Raw genomic sequence first — 26,925 nt, forward strand, 5'->3', positions numbered from 1 at the left:
TCTGATGCAAAGACAGGCTTCAAAAATGAATTTATTCCTGCTATTTATTGAACTTCAATCGAGTTTTGAATACATGACCAGCTAGCATCAATACCAGTAACATATTTCATGATTGACATCTCCATATTATGCATATTTCATTCAATCTGTAAAAGATCTTAATAGTTAACCAAAGCTTGTGCCACAGGCAGATATAAGATAATATTGCTAAGTTCCCAGTAAAGCAGACTGGCACGTCACACTCTGATCACATACTACTATCCAACTCTTGTCACTAAATTAAGTTGCAATGTTGTTTATAAGGATAAAAGAAAACTAGTGCATATTGAATCAAATTCCACTACTTTCTCAGCTTCACTCAAATCTGCCAAAACAAAGCAAACTAATATTTATCTTTGGTGTACATCTTCTTAGACACAGCCATCTTCTGCCGTTTACATCTTTTTGGCACAGTCGGGGCAGTAAATGTGGTCCCCGGTGATGACGAAGCGCTTGTTGGCCAGTGAGAGGGAGCACCTCTTGCAGTTGAAACAATACTCATGCCAGGCGTAGCCTTCATAGTTCACCACGTTTGTTCCATGACCAAACCCTGAAAAGAAGATGTTTTAGAAATTTTGAAACACTTTCTCTCACTCACTATGGCAAACATAGGCAACTGGTGGCAAAAATTGTAATTCATGAAGTTGGAAGTGATATGAAGCCCAACATAACACACAAACCTCTTGAAACACAGAAAACGTCCGCAAAATGATAGACACACTAAACAACCACTTAAACACAAAATGACTACAAAAACCACAACATATACAAAAGGACTTCAAAGACACACAAAATGACAACAAAAGCACATGTAATGACTCAAAAAATACATACAATTGACAAGAAAATAGACAAAATGAATTAAAAAAACACAAAATGTCTAAAAACTCAACAAAAAACCACTAAGAAAACCCACACAAAAGGACTGCAAAGACAAAACCCTTTGTTCTTTCCTGTGTTAATGCTCAGATGGGTCTTTATTCTAAATGCTGACTAACATTAATGTTGATAATGTGGTCCTCGGATCAGACAATCACATTTTTGTGGCTCTGATAAAAGTGTCCCATCTCTGCACTATGGTATGGTTAAATAAAACATTGATTTGTTGAGGTCAATTTCCTAAAAATTTTCACCAATTTATGCATTGAAGATTAATTTTATCTTTTATTTATTTATTTATTTTTGACAGTTGAAAGACTTTCCTGAGCCTGCCTGTTCTGTTCTGTTCTGTTCTAACATGCAGATGTTGCTCTGACCTGTTATTGGGTTCTTGCAGCCGTGGCACTTCTTGGCCACGTCGGTCTTGTAGCAGTCCACGCAGTAGACGTCGTTCTCATGAGAGGTGAAGCGAGTTCCAGCCAGACCCTTTTTGCAGGTTTTGCACACAAAGCACTCGGAGTGCCAGGGCTGGTCCTGGTAGCTGATCCCTCCAGAGGAGATGGGCTGAGAGAATCACAGAGAGATTCACAATACAGTGAAGGGGAAACTGTAAAAGTGGTCTTTCCTGGAGAACACACTTCAAACACCCTTAAAACACATGCCGTGATGCACTCAGGGTTTTAACCTGCTTGCAGTGGAAGCATTTCTTGGCAAACTTCTTCTCATGGCACGGGGCACAGTAGATGTCGTCCCCCTTAGCGAGGAAGCTCTGCGTGCGAATCGGCTGCTTGCATTCGAAGCAGGTGAAGCATTCCTCATGCCACACCTTGTTCTTGTACTCTACATTCTGGGATCCTGTAATACCAACACAAACACTCACTCGCACCATGGCAATCATATTTAGCCAGACAAATCTGCGTACTGTTTGTTTTTTGGTTCTTCTGTTTTAAAACCAAATCAAAATAACACACAATATCACTCATGGTACCAAAGTCATGTACAGTGTTGGGCGGTAACATAAGCTCATTAGCCTGATATGTTTAGCATTGTGTAGCTGAGAAAAATGCTGTAAATTAGTTTTTCCACCTTCTTTTTTTTTTTTTTTTAAGCATTTTCAACAGCAAAATGTGCACCTGGAATATGCACAGCTTACTTTACATTACTGTGCTAAGGCTGAAAATCTATAATTTGGTTGTTTTATAGCAGTTGATCAACAGTGGATTTTTATATTATTACAGCACTAATATGAAGCTGTATGGACACAAATGACCCAGAATAAATAATACATTCTTTAATTCTAAGTAACTCAAAAGTTACTTTTTCCAGTAACGCATTACTAAGTAATCAAAATAGTAACTGAGCTACTTTGTGAATTAAGTAACAAGTTACTTTTTCTCAGTAACTAGCACAACACTGGTCATGTAGCATTCATCCCACCTGGCATCACCACCTTGTAGCAGCCCTGGCATCGGTTGCCATCCTCTCTGGAGCCACACTTGCCACACATTATCTTCCCATCGTCCCGAGCGCTGAAGGACTCGCTGGCCAGTGATTTGTAGCACTTGGCACAGCGGAAACAGTCCTCATGCCAGTATCGGTTCTTGTGGTGCAGCTCCTGAGGAGAGAAGGATGAAGAAGGGTGACATCACTGGGAGAAAAACAGTAAACCAGTGTGGTGAGGTTTTTATTGAGAAGTAGTGTTTGGAAGTTAGAAGAACACAACGAGAGTAGTATTTCATTTGCCTTGATGCCTTTCTTTACATGTTTCAAAATAAAGGTTATTATTTATCTATTGTTTTTAGGATCAGAGCAATTCTAAGGTTGGGTAGCGTTTGTGTGGAGGAAGTTGGTCCAGACTAAGGCCTTGTCCACACGTAGCCGGGTATCTGCAAAAACAAATAGATTTTTCTACGGTTTGGCCTGTCATCCACACGAAAACGCAGGATAAGGTCAATAAAAACGAGGCTTTTGGGAAACTCCGACAAAAGCGACATCTAATGAATAAACATATTTGCACTCCTGTTTATGTCGGGCAGTGGGCGACATGGATACAGTGCTACTTGAATCGTTGCTACAGGCTCTTTTTGGCTGCCTGTTAGTAAGAATACAACCACTGCTTCACCTTGAGGAGTAAAGGAGTCACTGCAGTTGGTGATTGTACATGAAATAAACTTCCCTCCACCTCAAAGGCATGCTGCTCATCAAAGATGCCGTCTGCGGTTTTGGATCAGACCTGGACACACTTCCAGCTGGTGGGACAACTTCGAGTAGGAAGTCGTCATCCCAAATGAGTGGCGTGAAAACTTCCACATGTCCCGGTCCTCCCTCCTGTCAATGTCGGAGTTACTTTGTCCTCAAATAAAGGGACAGGCCACAATATAGCGATTACTGGTCAGTGTGGGTAAAAAAGTTGCCTGCACCCTGTACTATTTGGCTGATGAGGGTACATTACGCAAAACAGCAAATACGTTTGGTGTGTCCAGACAGGTCGTCTCATACATTGTTAGGCAGGTGTGCAAAACTATAACGGTGCACTTGGGACCGTAATACACAAAGCTGCCAACAACAGAGAGTGACGTCCATTCACTTGTGGATATTACATTTATGCTGTTTTTGTGGGTTTTTTTTAAACGGAGCTTGGATGTCCGTTTATAAAAATACCCAGCTATGTTTGGACAAGGCCTAACGGTGTAATAAAAAAAAATCGATTCGGCAATATATCGGCATATTTCACCGCACAATTATCATATCGATCCAATTTTATTTATTAATTTTTATACAAAAGACCATTTAATTGTGCTAACATTTGCATGTAAACGCCCGGTCACTAGGTGTCAGTGAACCACATAAGACCTTGTTAAACTATACCTTGCACTTTATTTTCATAAAAAATTACTGGGCACTTTACAGATTTTTTTTTTTTTTTTTTTTTTTTTTAAGAATTTAACAGAATCAGAATCTGTTGTAAAAGCAAAAGTTAAACTTTTTTTTTAAAAAATGTCCTTTGACAGTTTGACAAACATACCACTTGTTTTTGATATTGGCAATTGAATTACAGCTAGTTACCGTGCGTTACTTGTTCTTGCAAGTTTTAAAAAAGAAAATACATTATATTTCATACCATTTTGTACTTGTAGAGGTGAAATTTGTAATTATTGATATTGTGATGTATGTCGTGATGAATACCGTGATGTATATCGTGTTGTTTAGTATCGGGATAATGTTGTATCGTGACATGCAAATCGTGTCGTATTACTATGGACAAATAATATGGCGCTAGTTTGCAGATACTGAATAGGTTCTGTTTGGCAAGAAAAAACCTGAAAGAGCAATAATTGTCATAAAAGTGAAATAATTGAAATCGCTGACCTAATCCGTGCTGTGATCCATTACTTCTGTCTGTCTGCTCACCTTAGCGTCTGCACCAATAGGGCGTCTGCACTCAGCGCACGTGTTCGCGCACAGTTTATCGAAGCACTTGGTGCACACGTGCTTGTCGTCCTTCTTCACGTACTTCTTCCCGTGCAGGTTATCGCGACAGTAGTAGCAGTCGAAGCGGTCAGTCATGGTGGAGGTCAGGTAACTCCTGGGAGCTGCACAAACACCAGAGGAGAGATGTTTGACCACCACCCCTGCTTCAGTCAGAAGGTAATGAGCTTTAGCCCCAATGGATGCACCTCTGTTTAGTCATACAAAGAGTCTGATGTTTTCCCTGAGCAGAAATAGGTTTATTCTGGTTTATTTTCACAGTCCAAATGTTTGGTTTGCACATTAAAATACAATAAGGATGTTTCTCTATATCACCACATGGGGTCAGTGTTTTCTCTGTTATCAGGGAATACTGTTGTCAAGTTTATGCATTACTTTGGATCTGAAGATTTGACTTTATTCCTTTAGTTTAGAAAGTCATGTGTGTGGAGAATATTGTGTTTCTAACAAGATTTTAAGCGTTTTAATCTTATCAATACTACACAATAATACTAGTATTATATTTGTGCATTTGTATTATATTTTCCCGGTGTGCACTTGTATTTAAACCCTATTTAATGAAGTCTTTTATTTAGTTAGGTACGTTTTCTTTCTTTTAGAGTTCCTTCCTTTCATTGAAGCAATTTCTGGAGCATCTGTTTAAAAAAAAAAAAAAAAAAAAAGAAATAAATAAAGAAGAAGCAGCATTTTCCCCCAGGATAAATAAAATATCTCTGTTCTGATCATTAAACAACCTTTTTATAGAGAACTGTAGATCATATGTTTTATTTATATATATATTTAGAATTTTATGACAAGTTTTATTATTTATATCAATAATCCGGTAAAATATTACAACTTGATTTTTGGTCATTATTTCAAGAAGCAACCAATACATATTATTTATCATCATCCTATATATATATATATATATATATATATATATATATATATATATATATAGATGATGATAAATAATAATATTCTAAATCATAAATGTAAAGCATTTTGTCCTAAAATAATAACAATCAATAACCCCCACAGGGATTATCAGTAATGTCCATCTGACTTCTTAAAGTACAAAACTGCCATTTAACTCACACTGCAGCATTTCACACTGATGAGGCGGGTGTGTCTGTGCGTGCGTGCGTGCGTGCGTGCGTGCGTGTGTACTTTTTAATCATGTCCTCCATGGAAACCTTTGGTCATATATTTTATTTTTAGCCCATTCCACTCACCGCTGTCTAATCCACAGCTTTACTTTCTTTTCCTCGCCCACTCTCATTGGTCTCATTCTGTTTTAATGTCATGATAACAGCGTAAATGGAGTCAAAGCATTCCTCCGTTCATCAACATTCCTACATTCTCGTGGCACTCAGCCTCCTACTGGGAGCTGTTCCCTGGAATAAAATGTACGTCGGGTGGAGTTCAGACATATTGAGCTTTATCTACATGACACCTTAGTTCATCTTTTCACCACAAAGGCTAGAACACAGTCTCTGAGATAGAATATTATGACCTTAGTATGTGTACAATAGAAGTAAATACCGTTAAAAACATGTTTGCGTTCTCTCTGAGTGTATTTTTTTATTTATTCATGCTTCTTCAGATCCACAGCCTGAAAACACACTTTATATAGAATTGTTGTTTATGTGTCTATCGTCAAATACTTTTTAGTTCAGGGGCCAAATATGGACCAGTTTGACCTCAGGTGTAGATTTTAGGTGGGGGAAAAATAACCACTTTAACATTATTGTGCCCTAGATTTCAATATCGATTCAATTTACTTAAAAAAAGTCTTGATTAGTGATAGACCGATACATCGGCCAACTGATATTATTGCCCAATTTTTGCAGTTTTACGTAATCGTATCGGCCGATGCGGGCTGCTGCGTTTGCCGATCCGCGTTATTTACAGAGAGCAGAAAATATTTTTTTCTTGTTACAAATATTTGTTAAATATTTTTTACTTGTCGTTCTACCTCACCTTTGTTAATTTCAATAAATGTTCCTTTTTTTTTTTTTTAAATCTGAGACTCGTACCATTTGTTGTCATTGTGTAATTTTTATGATGTAAATTGAAGGAGCAAAAGTAGTGTCGGCTCCATGTATCGGCTCAAGAAAATCGGCAGTCCGTATCGGTCACCGGCTAATGCTGATGGGAAAAAAAATTCGTGACATAAACAAAGGAAAATCGCGTTGCTGAATTTGATTATTGGATTATTTTGTAATTTACACAATAAAAGATGCTTTCTCTGTCATTTTTACTTATTCCTGCAGGCCAAATTGGATGCACTAAAGCAGGGATCACCAACCTTTCTGAAACTGTGAGCTACTTCATAGATACTGTATAGTCTGAAGGGTTACCAGTTAGAAATGCTTTCACTGTAATTTGAGGGTAAGATAATAAGGAAGGCTGGCAGTAACTTAAAAAGGTAGGAAATGTTTCAGTTTCAACATGCAATACTTAGTTTCTCCTAATTTATGCAGTTGTTTCATTTTCATTACACGTCATATAAAATTATCATCTTCCTGTTGTACTAGCTGTTAGGGGTGTTGAAAAAAATTGATTCGGCGGTATTATGTCGCACGATTCTCGGGTTTTTTTTTTTTTTTTTTTTTTTTTTTAAATAATTTTTTTTATTTCTTTTATTTTTTTTAAATAATTTTTTTTTTGTTTTACCTTCATTTAACCAGGATAATCTTTTCCACTGCAGGAGACACTGTAACTACACAAAGAAGTGCGCTGAAACCTGTTGACCAGCTTGTGATTTTTCAATAAAATCTAAAAATAAAGTACTAACTTTCTGCATTTATTTGTTATTCTAGGCATAAACCTCAGTTAAGTTGCACTAAAGTCAAAGTTGGTTTAAAAGCCACAGGCAGATTGTATGTTTTTTTTATTTGAAGTTGTTGGCACATGGCATGTTAAAGCCAATGTTTTGAGTGTAGAATATGCCAATAAAATATATTTCATACATAATGCTCTCATGAAGGTGTACAAATTTACAGATTAGTTGTTTCTTAAGTCATATATATATATATTTAAAAAAAAAAAAAGTTGCCTTAGACTTAAATATCGGGATGTATCGTATCATGACCTATGTATCGGGATACGAATCGTATCGCCAGATGCCAAGCGATAAACACCCCTACTAGCTATTAACAAACAACTTCAAACTGATCGTCTCACATGAAATGCAATTATCATATTTTATGAAAATCCATCATATAGAGCATACCACTGACCCATGCACCAAATCTGCAACACTTTGAAACATTTGTCAAAATGTTTCAGTGAAAATAAGCATTTAAAGATAATTTAGTATCCTACTGAAACTTTTATCACGTGCAGCAGTATTTAACTCCACTAAGTAGGTTACTATCTGTAACTTTGTGAGTTTCAATCCTGGAAAGTAAATCACATTTTATATGGAGCTCAGTGGCTACTAGAGCTCCTGAGGGCACCTCACATGGTCAATCCGGCCCTTTTGATCACCCCTGATCCCAGGCCTTGAGTTTGACACATGTGGTCTATGTTATTGCGTGACTCGATACCTGGGCCCTTGGTGAACCCTTCCCTCCACCATAATAATCTGAGTATGAAGATGACTAAATTAGTGTAGACGTTAACAACAATGTCTGAGATTGTTTCTGACAGTATTATGTAGAGCTGGGCAAAAAATCAATTTATCAAATTTGTAGATAAATATGATTTTTATTTTTTTTAAATTCAAGTTAAAAAAAAAAAAAAAATCTTTTTTTTTACATTTTTTATTTTAAATTTTTAATTGAAACTCAAATTTTTCTCTAAAAAATATGAGATTTTTTTTAAAGTCAACATTGCCCAGCCCTACTTGAAAGTATTATGTATAGATATATACTGTATATTCGTTGATGTCTGATTTATGAGCTGTGCTGTGAGGATACAAAGACAGGACTGATGGTTGGAAGCTGTCATACCCCCCACCACCACCAACACCACCAACTTGAACCATCCACACCCATGAATTTTGTCATGGCAACAGAGCTGGAACAATCACACACACAGTTAAGACTGTCACATATCACACAGCACCGATTAGTCACCTGGGACGGCCCCAGGGTCTATTTTAAACGTGCGCTGGCTATTTAAAGTACATTGACCTTCCACAGGGAACAAATGGAGAGAGCTGCAGAGTGATGACAACTGGGACTGGGCACTGGGCAGCCATTGTGGAACGTTGTCCAGTGCTTTGAGCTTTTGTCACAAACAGCGTGACAGCTGTGTCCTGTAAAGCAGGCGTGGTATGCTACACACTGATCAGCTGTGGAAGGGTTTAGACCCCTGTGGTTCCTCTGGGAGGAGTCAATCATCCGTGGAAAAAGGTCAAAGGGTGACTGGATTGAAACAGACCCGAGCAAAATCAACAGGTGAAGAACTGTATTCGATGGATGATATAACCTCTGACAGACATTTGCCAAAAACCTACACAACAGATTTGTAATGGGAACAACAACATTGTTTCATTTACAGAATTTGAAGATGCAAGATACGGTTTTGTTATTTCCTGATATTTATTTATTTATTTTTAAGTTGTTTTTTACTTTATCTCTCTCAAATAACCCCTGTCGTGCCATCGTGTACCCCCATTTGAGAAACACTGATTAAGAGGATCGAGTACAAACCAAGGGTGAAAATCATGAATTGTTCGGGATGGCAAATGAGTCAGGTCTTAGGAAAGGTCACCAGCCCACACAGTCTCATTATCACATGTTTACTCATACATTTAGTTACTCACCTAACTGAACATACTGTACTTTTTCAACTGTAGAAAGTCTGATGAATTACTTTTTTGAAAATATGTTCAAACACTGTACTTTCCACGTACCATGATCATTCAGACTTTAAAAAAGAACGTTGTATCTCCATTAATAACAATACAGTAGGTCCAAATGTATCCCCTTTTTTTATTTATTTTTTTTAAATCACAATGTAATGTGCAATCTGGATTTGATCTGAATGAAACCCTGTGGGTAATTGAGGAACTAATCTGACATGACAGAGTGAAATTTCATGAAAATCGATCAATTACAAACCATTGATGAAGATATCTATTTAAGTAGATTTGTCTTTATTATTCCATCAAAGTAAAGTTTACCTCATTCAAATATACATGTTTTCAATCAAAGAAAAAAAGTGTCCAAATGCAAAAAAAGTAAATATATAAACACTTTTTCTTTGATTGAAAAGTTTTTTTTTGTTATTGAATAATAAAGACACAAATCTACCTCCAATGATTTAATGGAATCTTCAATGGCGTAAGGTCTATCTTTGGTTAAAATTTGGTCAAAATCTGTTCAGTACTTATGATGTAATCCTGCTTACAAAACAAGAAGTAATTGGCGGGAAAATTAAATAAAAGGCAAAAATGATTAATTCTTTAGTTAATTCTCAATTCCTTATGTGTTTCAGGATGACGGCATGATGCATACATGCAACATAATCGTATGAACAAACCAGATGCAACTTACTTCCTATTAATCTATTTTTAATAAGTCACAGCTTACTTATCACATTGTCGCTTGAACCCGCATACTGACACCTACTGTCATTTGTATTGTTATTTGGATTGTTGAAAGTGTGTAAGTGTCTTTACGCCATAGTTGCTGAAGCCATTTTAAAGGAAGAAACATTGATTCATCTTCAATATCGGCTTCATCCCCAGGATATAAACCCAGTCGATCAATGTTAACATATGAACGTCGTCACATACCGGCTACAATAAAACTAACATACCGTACATGTTTCTGTTCAGTGGTATGAAATCAAAATCCAAACTTACTCCTCAAAACAGAGTTCCAAGTTCGCAGAGTGGAGCTTATTGTGTTAGGCTAGCACTTTAGCATCAATGCTATCTAATATACCCACATGTTGTGCTAACGATGTGCTTCAACGTGAATGTGAGCATTTTGTTCACAGTTAACTTGATATTAACATAACCTAAACCAGTCTTTGCATAAATTAAGGTATTTAAAAGTGAAATGTGTTTTTATTCAGACGGTTAAAAACACTGGGATTGAAAGTTTAGTTTGGTGTTCTAAAAATCTAACACTGCAGTAGGGCTGGGTGATATATCGAGATTCAAGATATGAGTTTTCTATTCGAGTGATATCGAAAATTACAATATCGCCTATATAAATATTTATGTTTTTTATTGCTTATTTTGTTTTAAAACATGTTTTAGGAGTCTGTGCTGTTAATGTTGTTCTGAGAAGTAGTGAAAGAACTGTTAGATGGATTTCTGAGTGTGTCCTAACCCAGACCTTCACCTAAACAAACCACACTACAGAACTAACTCGCACGTACTGTCCCTTAGAGGAGGAAAAGGCATAAGTTGTGCAACTGTTGTTTGTTAATCTTCCTGTGTGGCATTAGCAAATTTAACCCAGAATTCTCTTTCTGGTCAGACTTAATTTGAATTAAAATGATTGAGATTTCCATCATATATTGCCATTTTGAGAAAAAATATTGATATGAGTTTTGGTCTATATCACCCAGCCCTACTGTGCAGTAAAGCATGACGTTGCGATCTTTGTCTAAAACTGTTTCCATACATCGCTTTAAAAATAAAAAAAAAAAAGTCTCTTGAGAAAAACTTGATTTCTATCATTGTCGTATCCACACTGCAGCTTTTTCAAATGTTACCTGAGTGTTTGTAGAAAGTCATGTTTGCTTCCAGTCAGGCTTGAAAGAGCACAAAGGGACAGTAGCATCCAAACCCCAACAGCTTATGGCTGGTTGGATTATGTGGGGCTGTATATACCCCCCTCTGTGACCCACACACACCCTCGACCCCTCATCATAATCCCAGATTCACCCCTTCGGTCCTTTTTAGGGAATGCATCAGAGAATAGAGCGGATCAGGGTGAGAGTGATTGGATTCCACTGCTGTAACATCAGCAGGTCAAAATAAAGAAAACCCAGTTGGAGGGTCATGAATGATGGCCTGCCGAGGATAACGGATACTCCCACTGCCACGACTGCACTAAAGTTTTGTTGAGGACGAGCACAGATGACATGTTGGATCACTGGTATCACAATTCAGTGAGATGACTCACAACAGGGACATGTTGATAACATGGTGAGCTGAGGAGAGACATAGTGCAGCGGAGAAGTATTATGTATGTGAAGATCCACTCTGATAACTTCATGCCAATAATATGCTAATGCTAACTGCGAGACAACTCCCAGTGTGAGAGTAGTTTCTGGAAAACTAAAGCGTCAGTGTCAGATCTATCAGATGAAAAAAGTAGATATTTTCTCTCTCTGATGATATCAGAGGGAAGACTAGGAGAAAAGTCAATGTTTTACAATCAAACCAATTGAAAAAAAAGCCTTTTTATGGTCTTCATTTACCTGTCTATTTAACTCACCACCTGACACCTTAAAGCAGAACTAAGTAAAGTGCGCTTAGTGCTCCCCCTAAAGGTCCCTTTGGTTATGTCACTGTCGTAAAAACTCTCCGCACCCCCCGCCACCTGCCCCACCCCACAGCTACATGCGCACCTTTGCTCTCCCAAGACAGTAGCAACCAATCACTGAAAAATCCTAATACAACAGTGACACTCAGGGTGCTTTCACACATATAGTCCCATGTGACCATGTGAACAGTATGAGGAAGAGAGAGAAGTAAAATAAATGAATGATGTGGGAGTAATACGGAATGGAGTGTGGAAATGTATGATGTGTATGTTTGTGTGCTGACAAAGCAGCTCTGAAAATGGATGGATGGATATTTGTGTGTGTGCTGCCTGACGGAGCGCTGGGTTGCGAGTGTGTGTGCGTTCCTGTTGCCGCGACAACGGTATGTTTGTATTGGGCTGCCGTAAAGCAGTATGTCTTGCCACCGGGACGGAGGCAGGGAAAGTTGCAAGTTCTGTTTTCTGGCCAGAGACAGCAGGGAGAGATGAGAGTCACCCCAATCACCCCATAAACGCTTGTATTACCCTCACAGGGACTACGTGAAGGATTTATTCCACGCGATATCGTCTCACTTTGAGAGACATTTGATTTCAGTCGGATTCAGAATTTTCCATAAAATAAACATTCGTCATTGTTTTTACCACAACCTTCAATCTGTGAAAATGTCAGAAATGTATTGGGAAGTCACTTCACTAGTGTTTTTGGGGCAAACAATATGACGATATATGTAACTGTCTACTGGACTGCACGTTCCACATTGCAATGTAAGAAACTTTTCCGACAATGCCAATAAACCTTTGGAACTTTCCAGTGGCAATCTTTAACCTTTTACATCTTTTTTCCACGCAAATGATCTTTGATTTATTGATCAATGAGACCTACGCTATGAATTTCTTATACATTTTTTTTTTTTTTAAAATTCCAGTCCTTGAGAGCGCCTGCATGTTTTTTTTTTTTTGTAACATACCTGGATTTAATGATGGTGCCATCATGCAGCTCTGCAGAAAGCTTTATAAGGATCAGGTGTGCTGGACCAGGGTAGCGTCTAAAACATGCAGGGTAGGGGCTCTCCAGGATTTAGGCACCCTGAGTTAATGTTTTAGAAATCTAGACATTTTGCAGTTTATACTTCACCCATGAGGAGATGGGAGATGTCCATGGAGAGCCACAGTCCTGTGTGTTTGGATGTTCTAAATTTTTTATAAAATGTTATTAACCGTTAGTTAATATAAATGTGATATTTTACTTTCTTGTTGAATTGTATTCATCTTAATATTCTCTCTTCTGAGTGTATCGCTCTGTAATGCTAAAGGAGCTCATAATCACCTTAGAACAGCCTATTTCCTTTTTTTTTTTTTTTTATCTCATCCTGTTTTGACGTTACTGAGTGTGCTAGCAGTTAGTGTTTTCTGTAGCTTGTTCTGTGCAGCTTGTCTTTAGTCTCATCCACACTGCTTATGTTAACTGTAAGGAATGCATTCCCCAGAGAAGATGAAGCTGCATTGCAAAGCCCTCCTCTTCTCCACCTGTTGTCCCAAATGCTTCACATTTAAAAGAAAGAAACAAATCCAGAATATTTTTTTAGCACCACAGAATCCAAAGCCAGTTTGAGGATTCTTTAACTGCAGTGCGTCTAAAAAAATAAAATAAAATAAAAAAAGATGCACAAAGCTTTTGATGATGTAAAAGACATAATCTACGTTGATGTAACATCATCACTGTGCTGGAAAACTGGAAATCAGGCTTGTACTTCCTGATTAAATAAGAGCAAATGGCTCATTGTGACAGGAATCTACCACCACCCTGACTCTGCTTTAATAATCCAACATAAGCCATTAGGGAACGCTCAGCCTGCACGACTGCCTCTTTCAACCTCAACAATCGAGTTAATGCCCAACACTGCGTCTGTAAGGAAAGAGTGAGTCATCATGCTGTTGTAAAACACCCACGTCCTTTTTTTGTGCTCAGAAGGTCAGGATGTGGCTGCAGCAGCAAGACTAGCCCATTATACACGTGTGAAAGTCCCAGACAGGGCGCCCAGTATCAGCACCGTCACACGCCAGGCCTTTCCTGGCCGGGATGGAAGTGTTGACAGACACACAAACACACACACATTCACACAAACACAATCTGTTACATGAACAACATTGTAGATCACCAATCTGTCATTTTGGAGATTTTTTTTGAAGAAAAAAGTCTTTTGAGAAACACATTATTTACTTCCTTTTACCCTCTAAAATAACAAGAAATAGATAGTGATCAGTCTTAATCATTGATTCTCAAACTTTTTTGGTCCAAGTTGTACCTCTTTTTATTTCTTGTTCGACTACAACATTTTGCTTAGAAAACGATTTAAAAACAACTATAGAGCATAATGATGAAATTAACGAGTGATAACGCCTATTTTAAAAATTATCATTTTATAAATAAGTGGAAAGAGACAGTGTTTAGTGCAGTTTTTTGGATCGTTACCCCATTTTGATATATTTTTTTTTCTAGTTTCTTGATCCTGTTTGAGCTCAGATGTTTATTTATTTTTTTATTGCATTTTAGTTGAACTAAATACTATATATTTCAGAAAGGGAAGTTATAGAAATACAGTTGTTTAAAATTGTTTTAATAAAAAAAAAGAATAATTCAACCATTTCTAAAAATCAATTTGAATTTTTCTGAATTGTCCGGCGACTCCACATGGGGTCCCAACCCCAAGGTTGAAAATCATTGACTTAGTGGCTCCTGAATAGATTTATTTTAATAGTTTTTTTTTTAAATTATTTAACAACAGAGACTAATACGTTAGTGTTTTTTTTTTTTTTTTTTTTTTTTTTTTTTTTTTTTAAACCTCAAACTCCAAACCTTACAATCTGTCAGAACTGAAAGGCAACAACAAATTTCACTTCCCACTTTATAATATTCATATCCTGCAATGTGTTGAAGAAACAGAAGACAGGGGCTGAAACACATTGAGTTTCCTTGATCTTAACTGTTGTCTGCACTGATCAATAGCTCATTATCTTTTATTAATATATGACATTAAAAAGTCCAAATCCCATTTATTATGAATGAATTTGAAGCAGTAAAATGCTGATTGCATCTCCAAAGGGAACCAATTTGCATGAAGGAATAACACAAGGCTGGGCTGTATCATTATTTCATATTTTAATTTTATGGATGTGAAAGAGCAGTTATTTTTAAAATGAAATCTATAAAATCAATCACATGGAACCACACACACACACACACACACACACACACACACACACACACACACCCCAACGTCATCTTCTTTTCCTTCAATCATGAATAAAATGAGAGCATAAGAACAGCACATCCTCACAGTAGACCCCGCCTCTCTGAGCTTTGCTCACAGATAAATAGTGAGCATTTCCTATTTAGGAGTCATGCAGAGCTGTGGAGAGCACTGTTTCATCAATTTAGCGAGCTGGACGTGGACTATAGACGCACCCTTTGTTCTTGTTTTTTTCACTTGGAAGATTAAAAGAATAGAGAAAAAAACAAAACAGTTTTACAGCAAAAGACCTCACAGAGAGGAGCTAAACTGAAATGAACATACTTCAGCTCTTAACCCTCATATTATCCATTGGGTCAATTTGACCACATGCAAATTTTAACATTTAAAAAATATTTTTTTTTTGCTTTATATTTCATGACTTTACCTAATTTGATGGGTGCAAATGATTAAGCACAAAATGATCATGATGATAATTTTTTTATAGTGCACACATATTGCACACATTGGTGTTCCTCTGGGGTCAGTTTGACCCCAAGCTGTTTTAGCTGTGTAAAACTTAACTGTGGCCTTACGTCCCCATTAGCCTGATGGTGGCGCTGCAGGAAAGGTCATATCATCATCACAACCAACAGGGTTCATGCTCTGTTGTCAGTTAATTTGAGCAGATTTGGCTGAAAACTATTCACGATAAATTCATTCTAATTTAAAAGTTTGGCCTGATGGTGGCGCTAGAGAACAGGTCAAGGTTTCATTATCAAGGTGTTATTTATGTATTCAACAAGTAAAGTGTCTGACTCAAAAACTTGATCAACAATTTTCTTCAATTAATGTTCTGGAACATCTTTAGGCCGGATCAAACCAAACTGATATTTGGAACAAATGTAGTCATTTCTATTGTCCTTCCTCCACATTTCACGTATACATGTTATTCAGATTATTAACCAGATTAGGGTCTCGTGATGATGGAGCCAGTGTTCCACCATGGAGACGTTTTCAATCAAAGACGATTCATACACGCCTCACTGAGTCACAAGTGCGCACACATTCAGACCTGCATTTATTGTGAAGCATTGCGTTATTTTGAAATTTGTTTTTTTTTTTTTTTTTTTTTTTCTGGCTGTGGGCCAAAATGCAGGAATATAAAAAAAGCTCCACACAGAACATGAATTATTGGAGCTTCTAAGCTGCGTTTCAGCACCTCTAAAGGACCATTTTTTATATGCCAATTATTGGTACCATTACACTTAGACATTTTATGACATTTATTATTTGTTCCAGCCATGTCATACATACACACATGTACAACACTTTATCCTGCTTCCTGACTCTTTTTATATTTTTGATAGTGGAAGGATTATGCACTGTTTACACACATACATACATATCTTAAAGTATCTAACTACATCCATCTACTATATATTGTTGAAGGTGACTTTTACTGTTCCATTTGTACTCTGAGACGTCATTGTACTGTTGTATTTTTATCGCCCTGTTGTACAGCACTTTGGTCAACTGAGTTGTTTTTAATAGTGCTTCATAAATAAATTGGATCGGATTGGATCCATATAGCCTATAACTAGGGACGTAACGATTAATCGTAAGGCAGTTAAAAATCGATTCATAGGTATCACGGTTGATATCGATTTTCTGAAAATTGAATCGCAGTACTTTTTTAACCAGCAGAGGACGCTATCCACAAGTGTAGGTGGCGGGCGGAGTCTGCTAATACTTTCTTTCTGTCCGCCTTCTACTCTTAAATATGTTAATAAATGATTCCTTACCCCTTTAGCACTGAAAGAATATCTGTAATATTACTTGAATAAATGTAAAAGTCACGTTTTTCTATTAGCTCTGTCTGCTAGCATAGCTTCTTTTCTTCACTGCTAGAATAACTGCATGCCAACCGACCACTGTGTTACCAGCGCCCTCTGCTGGTCCAAACAAATATGACGTAAATCAGTGAAATGACGGTTTTTTTTTTTTTGTTTTTTTTTAAAGTCCAATTGTTAAGGCACAAAATACATTTTCAGTTGCACTTTTAAAAAGAAAAAGAACTATTATGCAGTTTTGCATTGTTTATTATAGAACCAGAATTTAAATTAATAGGCTTCATTTTCATTTGTATTATTCCTTTATTTATTTCATTCAAGATTTATTTTTAGTTAAATTGCATTGTTTTGAATAGTTTATCAAGGAATTCTTTTGACAATGAAAAATAAAAGGAAAATAGTACCGTATTGTCTACAGTCCCATTTTGTAAAATAAATTGTGAGAGAATCGTATCGTGAACCCAGTATCGTGAATCGAATCGTATCGGGAGTTGAGTGAATCGTTACATCCCTACCTATAACTATTAATTAAATTTACTAAAGTATCCAGACATTCCTCCAGATATAGATTATGAAACATTGGGCAAGAGATTGTGATTATATTACTAGCCGTCATTAATATTGCCCATTTTGAGAGATCCAAAGTGCCAAACTTCTTTCTCAAACTACTGACAAGTCCCTGTTGGATGTCGAATAGTGTTTAGTCAAATGCTTAATAACCAAAAAAATCAGTTGTAAGTGTTTTGATGGATGTGTACGGAAGCAAATTGGGGCCAATTTTGACGGAGCATATCAAAAATAAAGTTGAAATTGGAAAATGAACTGAAAATATAATATATAAAAGTCATAGCTCTGCTAATGAAGTCAAATCTACAGAAGCTGACCAGGGCCAATTCACCATACGACAACAAACATGGCCGTGGCTGTCTACAACATGCTGTGTGTCGATGAATGCATATGCGTAAAACTAGACTTCAAAGTTGGGTTTAATAACAGAGATTCTTTCTCGTTTAGCTCATAAACACAGCGTTGTAATCTCTTTAAGGACTTTTAAAGAGATTGTGCCAAAAACTGAATCTGTTCAGAAGGAAAAACCAGTGAAGTTTGGAAGAGGTGGAGCATTCAGTCCATGTGTGGTTATTGAGGAGCTACGGAAACAGATGAGGGCCAGTTTTCATGAAGACTGTTGTCGTATATGGTGGATTTGGCCCTAGTCCTTTAATAGCAAACCTTCAACTTTTATCTTATTTTGAGTTTATTTTCAAAATATTGACTTAAATCTCGTCTTTTCGACTTTATTCTCGACATTCCGACTTTATTATTGATTATCTTAAAATGAACTCTAATCCTCTTTTGCGCTGTTAAGTATTGGTTTTTTCTGCTTGACTTTGGAAAGTGATTTATATTGTCGCAACAAACCGAACTGAAAATTGCTCTTTTGAAGTCCAAAAGTTGGTCAGTTTTTCTTACACTGCAATGACGTCATTTATGGTTTCTTCATAGCGATGGTTGAGGTAATGCTGGAACCACAGAAAGCTGCCAGACACAGAGCCCTAATCTCAGGCCTGAATGACATCATACAGTTGGTTTGGACGCTGTCCAAAGCTGAAACAGATGGGAACCTGATGTGTGTTTTTACTGTTGAAAGCTACATGTGGCACCTCAGCAGCACTTTGTAGCATCAGGAAACAGGGTTTGATACAAAGAGGGGTATGGTTAAAGAGTACAGTCATCAGCAGTGTTACTACAGACCTTACAATTTAATTTCATCAAATGTAGGGGAAACAGAATGATAATAAAAATAATTAAAAAAAAAACATTCCTGACTTTACTGCTTTTTCAAATTCAAATAAAAGGTTTCACAAAGAAATAGACCCAACATGGAAAGACTGTGTAATATATTCCTTATGTAATATTACAGGGGTTTTTTTTTTTTAAATCTCAACAAACCAAATTTAGTTTTTCAAAAATGGCCGTTGAAAACACATATATAATTTTTTTTTAAACTTAAATCTTTATATTTTCCTGTGGAAAAGAAAAGTAAGTCCAACACGAAAGACATTCAGTACCTATTTATATTTGACCAGCTGTCCGCGACCCACTTTTAGGTCCCGACCCACCAGTTGAGAATCACTGCTCTAACAGATTCATTTTTTCTACAGAGAGCTCGTTGTTTAAAACAGCAAAATTAAAAACAAACTCAAACATCTGAATAAAATCTAATATCATATTTACTATCAGCTGCCACACAAATACCTCAGTCATTCCTCTTTTGAAACTCGTTATAGGCTTAACACAATAACACTAATCATAACCTTGGTTTGTTTTTGGATTGTAACTGAAAACGTAAAAAAAGATGGCCACAAATCGTGCATCACTTGTTGCACATTCACTCTTTTGTTATTAAATAAGAGTTCATGGTGGTTTTTAACACAATTGTTGCACATTTTTTTGACAACTTTCCATAATATCCGTGAATATCGTCACTGCTACCTCTATATCTAATGGACTCAGACTCTTATTTTGTTAATGCGCATCAGGCAGGTTTCAATTACGCATAAAAGTTTTACCTAATTGCACCTTTAAAGAGAAAAAAATATTAATGAAGTTGAAGCCATTTAAGAAGTTCTCTGATTAATATCCCATGTTAAACAGCTGGGTTTGGACTCACCTCTGGATAGTTTACAGATGAGCGTCCTGCAGCAGCTGTGGACTGTGTCCGTTTGGCTGATGAGGTGAAATGTGCAGAAACGGCACAGCCTTAAAGACAGGAGGGAGCAGAAGGGGGGGTGGGGGTGGGGTGCAGGACATGAGCCACACGTCTGTAAACTCTCATAAACAATGATCTCAACCAGGAATTTAAAGTTAAATCTCTCTGTAAAGTTATCTGTGGCTCAACCTTCAAGCAAAATCAGGTTTTTTTTTTTTTTAAATTTATTTTTTATTTCACTGGGTTTGGATTACAAATAAATAAAGATTAAAATTGGACTTTCTCAGACATTGTCAAAGGCTAAACTTGTGTTTGTATTTGTTTTCTATCATTACCAGTTGATACTTGTTTTAAACATGTACATTTCTTTACATTTTTGATAGTTTAAGTTTCTATCTTATTCCTGGAGATACTGTATTACTGCAGATATACAGGTAAAAGCCAGTAAATTAGAATATTTAGAAAAACTTGATTTATTTCAGTAATTGCATTCAAAAGGTGTAACTTGTACATTATATTTATTCATTGCACACAGACTGATGCATTCAAATGTTTATTTCATTTAATTTTGATGATTTGAAGTGGCAACAAATGAAAATCCAAAATTCCGTGTGTCACAAAATTAGAATATTACTTAAGGCTGATACAAAAAAGGGATTTTTAGAAATGTTGGCCAACTGAAAAGTATGAAAATGAAAAATATGAGCATGTACAATACTCAATACTTGGTTGGAGCTCCTTTTGCCTCAATTACTGCGTTAATGCGGCGTGGCATGGAGTCCATGAGTTTCTGGCACTGCTCGGGTGTTATGAGAGCCCAGGTTGCCCTGATAGTGGCCTTCAACTCCTCTGCGTTTTTGGGTCTGGCATTCTGCATCTTCCTTTTCACAATACCCCACAGATTTTCTATGGGGCTAAGGTCAGGGGAGTTGGCTGGCCAATTTAGAACAGAAATACCATGGTCCGTAAACCAGGCACGGGTAGATTTTGCGCTGTGTGCAGGCGCCAAGTCCTGTTGGAATTTGAAATCTCCATCTCCATAGAGCAGGTCAGCAGCAGGAAGCATGAAGTGCTCTAAAACTTGCTGGTATACGGCTGCGTTGACCCTGGATCTCAGGAAACAGAGTGGACCGACACCAGCAGATGACATGGCACCCCAAACCATCACTGATGGTGGAAACTTTACACTAGACTTCAGGCAACGTGGATCCTGTGCCTCTCCTGTCCTCCTCCAGACTCTGGGACCTCGATTTCCAAAGGAAATGCAAAATTTGCTTTTGTCAGAAAACATGACTTTGGACCACTCAGCAGCAGTCCAGCTCTTTTTTTCCTTAGCCCAGGTGAGACGCTTTTCGCGCTGTTTCTTGGTCAACAGTGGCTTCCTGCTGCTGACCTGCTCTATGGAGATGGAGATTTCAAGTTCCAACAGGACTTGGCGCCTGCACACAGCGCAAAATCTACCCGTGCCTGGTTTACGGACCATGGTATTTCTGTTCTAAATTGGCCAGCCAACTCCCCTGACCTTAGCCCCATAGAAAATCTGTGGGGTATTGTGAAAAGGAAGATGCAGAATGCCAGACCCAAAAACGCAGAGGAGTTGAAGGCCACTATCAGGGCAACCTGGGCTCTCATAACACCCGAGCAGTGCCAGAAACTCATGGACTCCATGCCACGCCGCATTAACGCAGTAATTGAGGCAAAAGGAGCTCCAACCAAGTATTGAGTATTGTACATGCTCATATTTTTCATTTTCATACTTTTCAGTTGGCCAACATTTCTAAAAATCCCTTTTTTGTATCAGCCTTAAGTAATATTCTAATTTTGTGACACACGGAATTTTGGATTTTCATTTGTTGCCACTTCAAATCATCAAAATTAAATGAAATAAACATTTGAATGCATCAGTCTGTGTGCAATGAATAAATATAATGTACAAGTTACACCTTTTGAATGCAATTACTGAAATAAATCAAGTTTTTCTAAATATTCTAATTTACTGGCTTTTACCTGTAATTATGGGCCCAACTTCCTGTGTGATAGAAAACATTTGCAGAGAGATTTTTTGAACAATAAGTGGTTAAACCTGTTGGTTTATTTTTTATAATCAAGTTATAGGAGGTACATTTTTACATACAAAACTTATATCTCAGGCACAAGTTTCAAACTCGAGGCCCAGGGGCCCAATCTGGCCCTTTATAGCATTCAATTCGGCCCGCAGCAGAAAGTATATATGACGAGGGAAAACATGATTCTTTATGTAAATCACCAACTAATTCAGTTGTAGATATCTCAGCTACTCCAAAATCAAGGAAATATAGATGAAGATCCTGCTTTGCATACTTAACATATCATATATACATGGAAGTGCAAACGAGGGCAAATTAATGTCGAAATCATTAGTTTTCTCTGCTTATAATCTGCAGTCCACTGAAGATCAAATTGTTCTATATTTGGCCTTTTGTTTTGAAAGGCTGGCAGAGGAAGTTGGTGTTAAATGCAAATAGCCCTTGTCTGTGTTTAGCTAAAAAAACAAAAAACAAACAAAAAAACTTGAAGTATATCTTTTATTTTGTATTTTAATGAGTTAATCTTGCATTCATCACACAGGAAGTTGCTCCCATAATCAGAGTAATGACCTGAGGAATAGTTTGGATAGAAATGCTGCATATCTGCGCTGCAGGGGACGGTGTTATTTGTTAGGATTTCTGACACTGGTTTCCTTCTTTGGATGTGAGGAGACGAATAACATCAAGATGACTCATTCTTAACCCAAAGTAAATATACGCAGAGCTGTGTCACCTAACTCTCTAAGTTAATGCATTACAGTTTAAAATATATGAGAATGTGTTACCATTACACAGCACAGCACTTAGGTTTTATTGTATCCTGAGCACAGTAGTTGTGTCATAGTTTGAACCTCATCCAATCACATTCATTCATTCATTGAGGTAAAGATGTAACCAAATGTACAATCTGTGTGTAACAAGGTTTATTCATGTTGTATCATGGCTGTTACGGTTGCACAAATCTAAACCATGCAAAAAATTATGTTACGATTGCATTTACATTATGACTGTTTCTGTTTACATGAGTGTAAACACACGGACGCTTCTTTGGTGTTAATACTACACATCATCTTCACTGCTTTGGGGTTGTTAGTGTTGTGAAAGTCGTTTTTTAAAAGCAGAGACAGGTTATTGTTTTAATGAATCCTCATTTTAAGCAGACAAATGGGAGCACGCAATATCTCTGTTACACAGTTTAAACGTGTCTCTTTACTATGACATGTTACGAATCGGTGCTTGGATCAGGAACATCTTTAAAATCATTACAGCAGCAGAAAAAGAGGTAAAAAAAATAATATATAAATATGGTTTGTTTGAGAAAACAGAGCTTTACTCAAGCCTGAACTAAAGAGGTTTTGTAGAATCACAATTTCCTGTGACTCCATCATTCAGACATTCTTGAGCTCACTGTCAGGAGTTGTGACCATATTAGGAAAATGCTCCTACCTGATATCTGACACAAATAAAGCTTTTTATTGAGACTAGAAACTTTTTGTCCACTTTTCACATTCAAACCCAAATCGGACAAATTGGATCAAACTGGAATAGTAAGAAGTGATGTAATAATTCATTTCTGTACTCTATACTGGTCACATCAGGTGGGATAAATAGTACACGTGTGACCAGTCTATTGCACGACTGTTAGTAGCTGACGTTAATTGAATGACTTTAAATGTCTTTTTGACTCACAACAAGTGACACTAAAACATTTCCTGACTTTCAGCTGTGATTGTAAACAAATTAAATGCAATCACAAAGATACAGAGGTGAAAGTAACGGATTACAAGTATTCACGTTAATGTAATTAAGTTGCTTTTATGGGTATATTTCTAAATCAGTCATTTTACTTGTACTTAAAGCAAAACAAAGTAAGTTTTTCACCTTAATAAATCCTTCTCATAGTCTCTGTGAGGGTAATACAAGTGTTTATGGGGTGATTGGGGGGTCTTTCATATCCCGGCCCCTGCTGTCTCTGGCCAGAAAACAGCACTTGCAACTTTCCTGCCTCCGACCCGGTGGCAAGACGTACTGCTTTACAGCAGCCCAATACAAACTAATGCTAGATTATGACCAGCCACGTGGCGCTGCGACGACTGTGTGTGTAATTGTGCAACAGGCACGCACGCACACTCGCAACCCAGCGTTCCATCAGGCAGCGCACACACAAATATCTATCAATCCATCCATCCATTTTCAGAGCCGCTTTGTCAGCACACAAAAACACACACACACTTCCGTATTACTCCCACATCACGGGGGGTGCGGAGTGTTTACGACAGTGACTTAACCAAAGGGTTATGTCCAAGGTACTTAGTTCTGTTTTAACCGTGACAAGATTTATTACCAAAAATAAACATGGAGGGATCAAAGTAACTAGTAACGTTTACTTTGAGTACTATATAAAAGAACTACTTTTCCCTTGTATTTGAGCACAATTTCAATCAAGTAACAGTACTTCTACTTGAATAGGGTATATTCTTTACACCTCTGCAAACTATCTAAGTTGGGATAGACAGGACACCAGTGACTACTTTATTATTACACATTCTGCAATTTGTTGTCATTTGGTGAATTGGCCCTCGTCAGCTTCTGTAGATTTGACTTCATTCGCAGACCTTTGATTTTTATTGCAGTGGCTATCCGTACGGTTGCCGTATCAATATACCGACATTCTATCCATACGCAGCCCCCCTCATTGGCCAGTTTAGGTCACTAGGTGACTAGTCTTCGTCACGTGATCTTTTGTCGCCTCTCCTTTTTATCCTCTACACCAGTGGTTCTCAAACTTTTTTGGCTCAAGTACCCCCTTTCTCTTATCTCTGAATCCAAGTACCCCCTTTTGTCTGACTACAACATTTTACTTGGAATACTATTAAAATACATCTATAGACTAAAGCATAATGAACGAGTGATAACACACAGAATCTCACTTTGTAAATAAGTAAAATGAAACAGTATATAGAGATTTATTTCTATGGTTTTTATCATTTCTGAAAATGTCCCATCTGGTGTGGGGACCAAGAATGACCCTTGTATTTTCAGTTTCTGTTCTAATCAAGATCATTTTCATCATCAATATTATGATTATCACTTTTAAATAAAAACATTATAGTTATAACAGTATTTAATAAAAGCCAAGGGCTGGGCAATATATCAATATTCAAGAAATATTGAGTTTTCTAATTTGGAGATATTGAAAATTACAATATCGCTTGTATTGAAAATATACATATTTTGTATAGCTTAATTTGTATCAAAATTCTTGTTTAAGGAGTCGCTGCTTTCACTACTTCTCAGAACAACATTAAAAACACAATTAGATGGATTAGATGAGTGCGTCCGAACCCAGACCTTTCCCTAAAAAAAGCCACACTACAGAATTCACTCACACGTGCTGTCCCTTAGAGGAGAAAAAGCCAAAAGTGGCACATATTGTGCAGCTGTTTGTTAATAAATGTGCCAGTGTGGCACTTTGCAAAGATTTAACCTAGAAATTGCTTATGGTCAGACTTTATTTTAATTAAAATTATCAAGATTAATATTGCATATCGTTATTTTGAGAAAAAAATATCGAGATAAATATAAGTTTTGGTCCATATCACCCAGCCCTGTATTTTTTTCTTTCTCAATGTAGTGCCATCGGTATCCCTGTTTGGGAACCACTGCTCTACACGAACAGCTGTAGATCTTCAGAGGAGAACAGATTTTTGATTAAGGTCTCTGACGACACAGTTTTGGTGTCACTACTTTCAGGATCAGAGACGAGCCATGGCCCTGCGCTGGCACAATTTGTCACCTGGTGTAAGGATCATTATCTGGATCTGATCGTTGCTAAAACCAAGGATTTGGCCATTGATTTCAGACGTGTTGTCCCAACAGTGTTGGTGTCATTCAGGGTGAGAGTGTTGAGATTGTTGACAGCTATAAATATCTTGAAACAACAATCAACAGCAAATTGAAGTTTGACCTGAACACTCTTTCAACATAAACAAAAACGATTCTTAATAACTTTTATTGTTCTTTTATTGAAAGTCTCCTCACTTTTTCTTTCATGTATTGGTTCCAAGGCTGGTCAGTGAAGGACAAAAATAAGCTCCAGAGCATTGTTAAAACATGCTCTAAAATCACTGGGGTCAGAATGAGGCACCTCCATTCTTTGTGGGAGGAGCAGGTGCTGAAAAACGCCAAATGCATCCTGGCTCAGCCCCAACATCCTCTGTTTTTGCAGTCTGTCTTGTTGCCTTCAGGGTGTCGTTTTAACGTCCCGGCACGGAAAACAAAACCATCTCCACTTTTTTGTGCCCTCTGCGAATAAATTGTTAAATTCAAATGGTGTAGTTTGAAGTGATATTGTATTCTGATGTTTTTAATATGTCTGATTGTATATGGTATTCTGATGCTGCTCCATAGACTGTGAATGTAGTGTACTGACCACCGTGTGTTGTATGTGACTGCTCTGCTGCTGTGAATTGCTACAAATTAATTGCCCTATGAGATCAATAAAGTTTCTGTATCTAAACCTAACCCTAAAAATTATTGCGATATAGGGTTATAACCTAAGACGCTACGTACGTGTACTTTGGTAAATGTACCAATAGCACGGGGGGTTATCTGTACGGCAACCGTACGAATAGACACTTTTGACTTTTATTACGATATTGTATTTTGAGTTCATTTTCAAAATTTTGACTTTAATCTAGTTTTTTTTACATTATTCTTGATTTGCCCAAAATTATTTTCTCCATCAAAATTGGCCATAATCCGCTTCCATAATTATCAACATTTGATTAACGTAAAAAAAAAAAAAGTGTAGCTAATTTTAAAACGGCTTACTGCCACCAACTTAAATGATGGATAATACATGTATTTACCATATTCATTTCAACAGTGCCACAATCATGTTTTCCATATCGAAAACAAAAATTCCTTACGGATGAAATTGGAGACCCCTCGTTCAGAGCTGATGATTCACGATCCAAAATCTCACAAACCTGAAAATGTTATAACATACCAACCCTGATCATCTTTTGTTTCTTTGCATGTGCAATCTGATTATGTTCTTTCATTTTTACCAACATCCAAAAACCCCTTCTTTGATCCATAGAACTGAAAAAGGATCAACTGTGGTACTAATCTAATCCCAGGTTTCTTGTGGATGGGATGATCTCCAGAGCTACAATGTTCTCTCTCACAATGTTGGCACCCAATAAAAGAGCA

The 26,925-nt window shown here is 37.1% G+C and overlaps 1 protein-coding gene across 2 annotated transcripts; it reads right to left on the bottom strand.

Annotated features, from left to right (window-relative positions):
- Positions 1–18: 18 nt before the first annotated feature.
- fhl1a (four and a half LIM domains 1a) lies at positions 19–19,692 on the bottom strand. Of its 2 annotated transcripts, none has more exons than XM_028459518.1 (6): positions 19,604–19,692; positions 4,330–4,511; positions 2,356–2,533; positions 1,604–1,773; positions 1,296–1,482; positions 19–589 (listed from the first exon to the last, which is right to left on the bottom strand). In XM_028459518.1, exons 2-6 carry the CDS (start codon positions 4,483–4,485, stop codon positions 435–437), a joined length of 846 nt encoding a protein of 281 aa, XP_028315319.1. In that variant the 5' UTR covers positions 4,486–4,511; positions 19,604–19,692; the 3' UTR covers positions 19–434. The 2 variants fall into 2 exon arrangements, with proteins under 2 accessions (XP_028315319.1, XP_028315318.1); XM_028459517.1 differs by lacking the exon at positions 19,604–19,692 and adding an exon at positions 11,074–11,339.
- Between the last annotated feature and the right edge of the window lie 7,233 nt (positions 19,693–26,925).

Source organism: Gouania willdenowi, chromosome 10 (assembly GCF_900634775.1).
Source record: "Gouania willdenowi chromosome 10, fGouWil2.1, whole genome shotgun sequence".
NCBI lineage: Eukaryota > Metazoa > Chordata > Actinopteri > Blenniiformes > Gobiesocidae > Gouania > Gouania willdenowi.

Excerpts from the sequence above, each read along its gene's own strand:
- fhl1a (XM_028459517.1), bottom strand. The coding sequence starts at position 11,095 with ATGACTTTCTACAAACACTCAG. Across the intron at positions 1,483-1,603 it reads AATGCTTCCACTGCAAGCAG|CCCATCTCCTCTGGAGGGAT; the intron begins GTTAAAACCCTG and ends TGATTCTCTCAG. Across the intron at positions 590-1,295 it reads CTGCAAGAACCCAATAACAG|GGTTTGGTCATGGAACAAAC; the intron begins GTCAGAGCAACA and ends TCTTCTTTTCAG.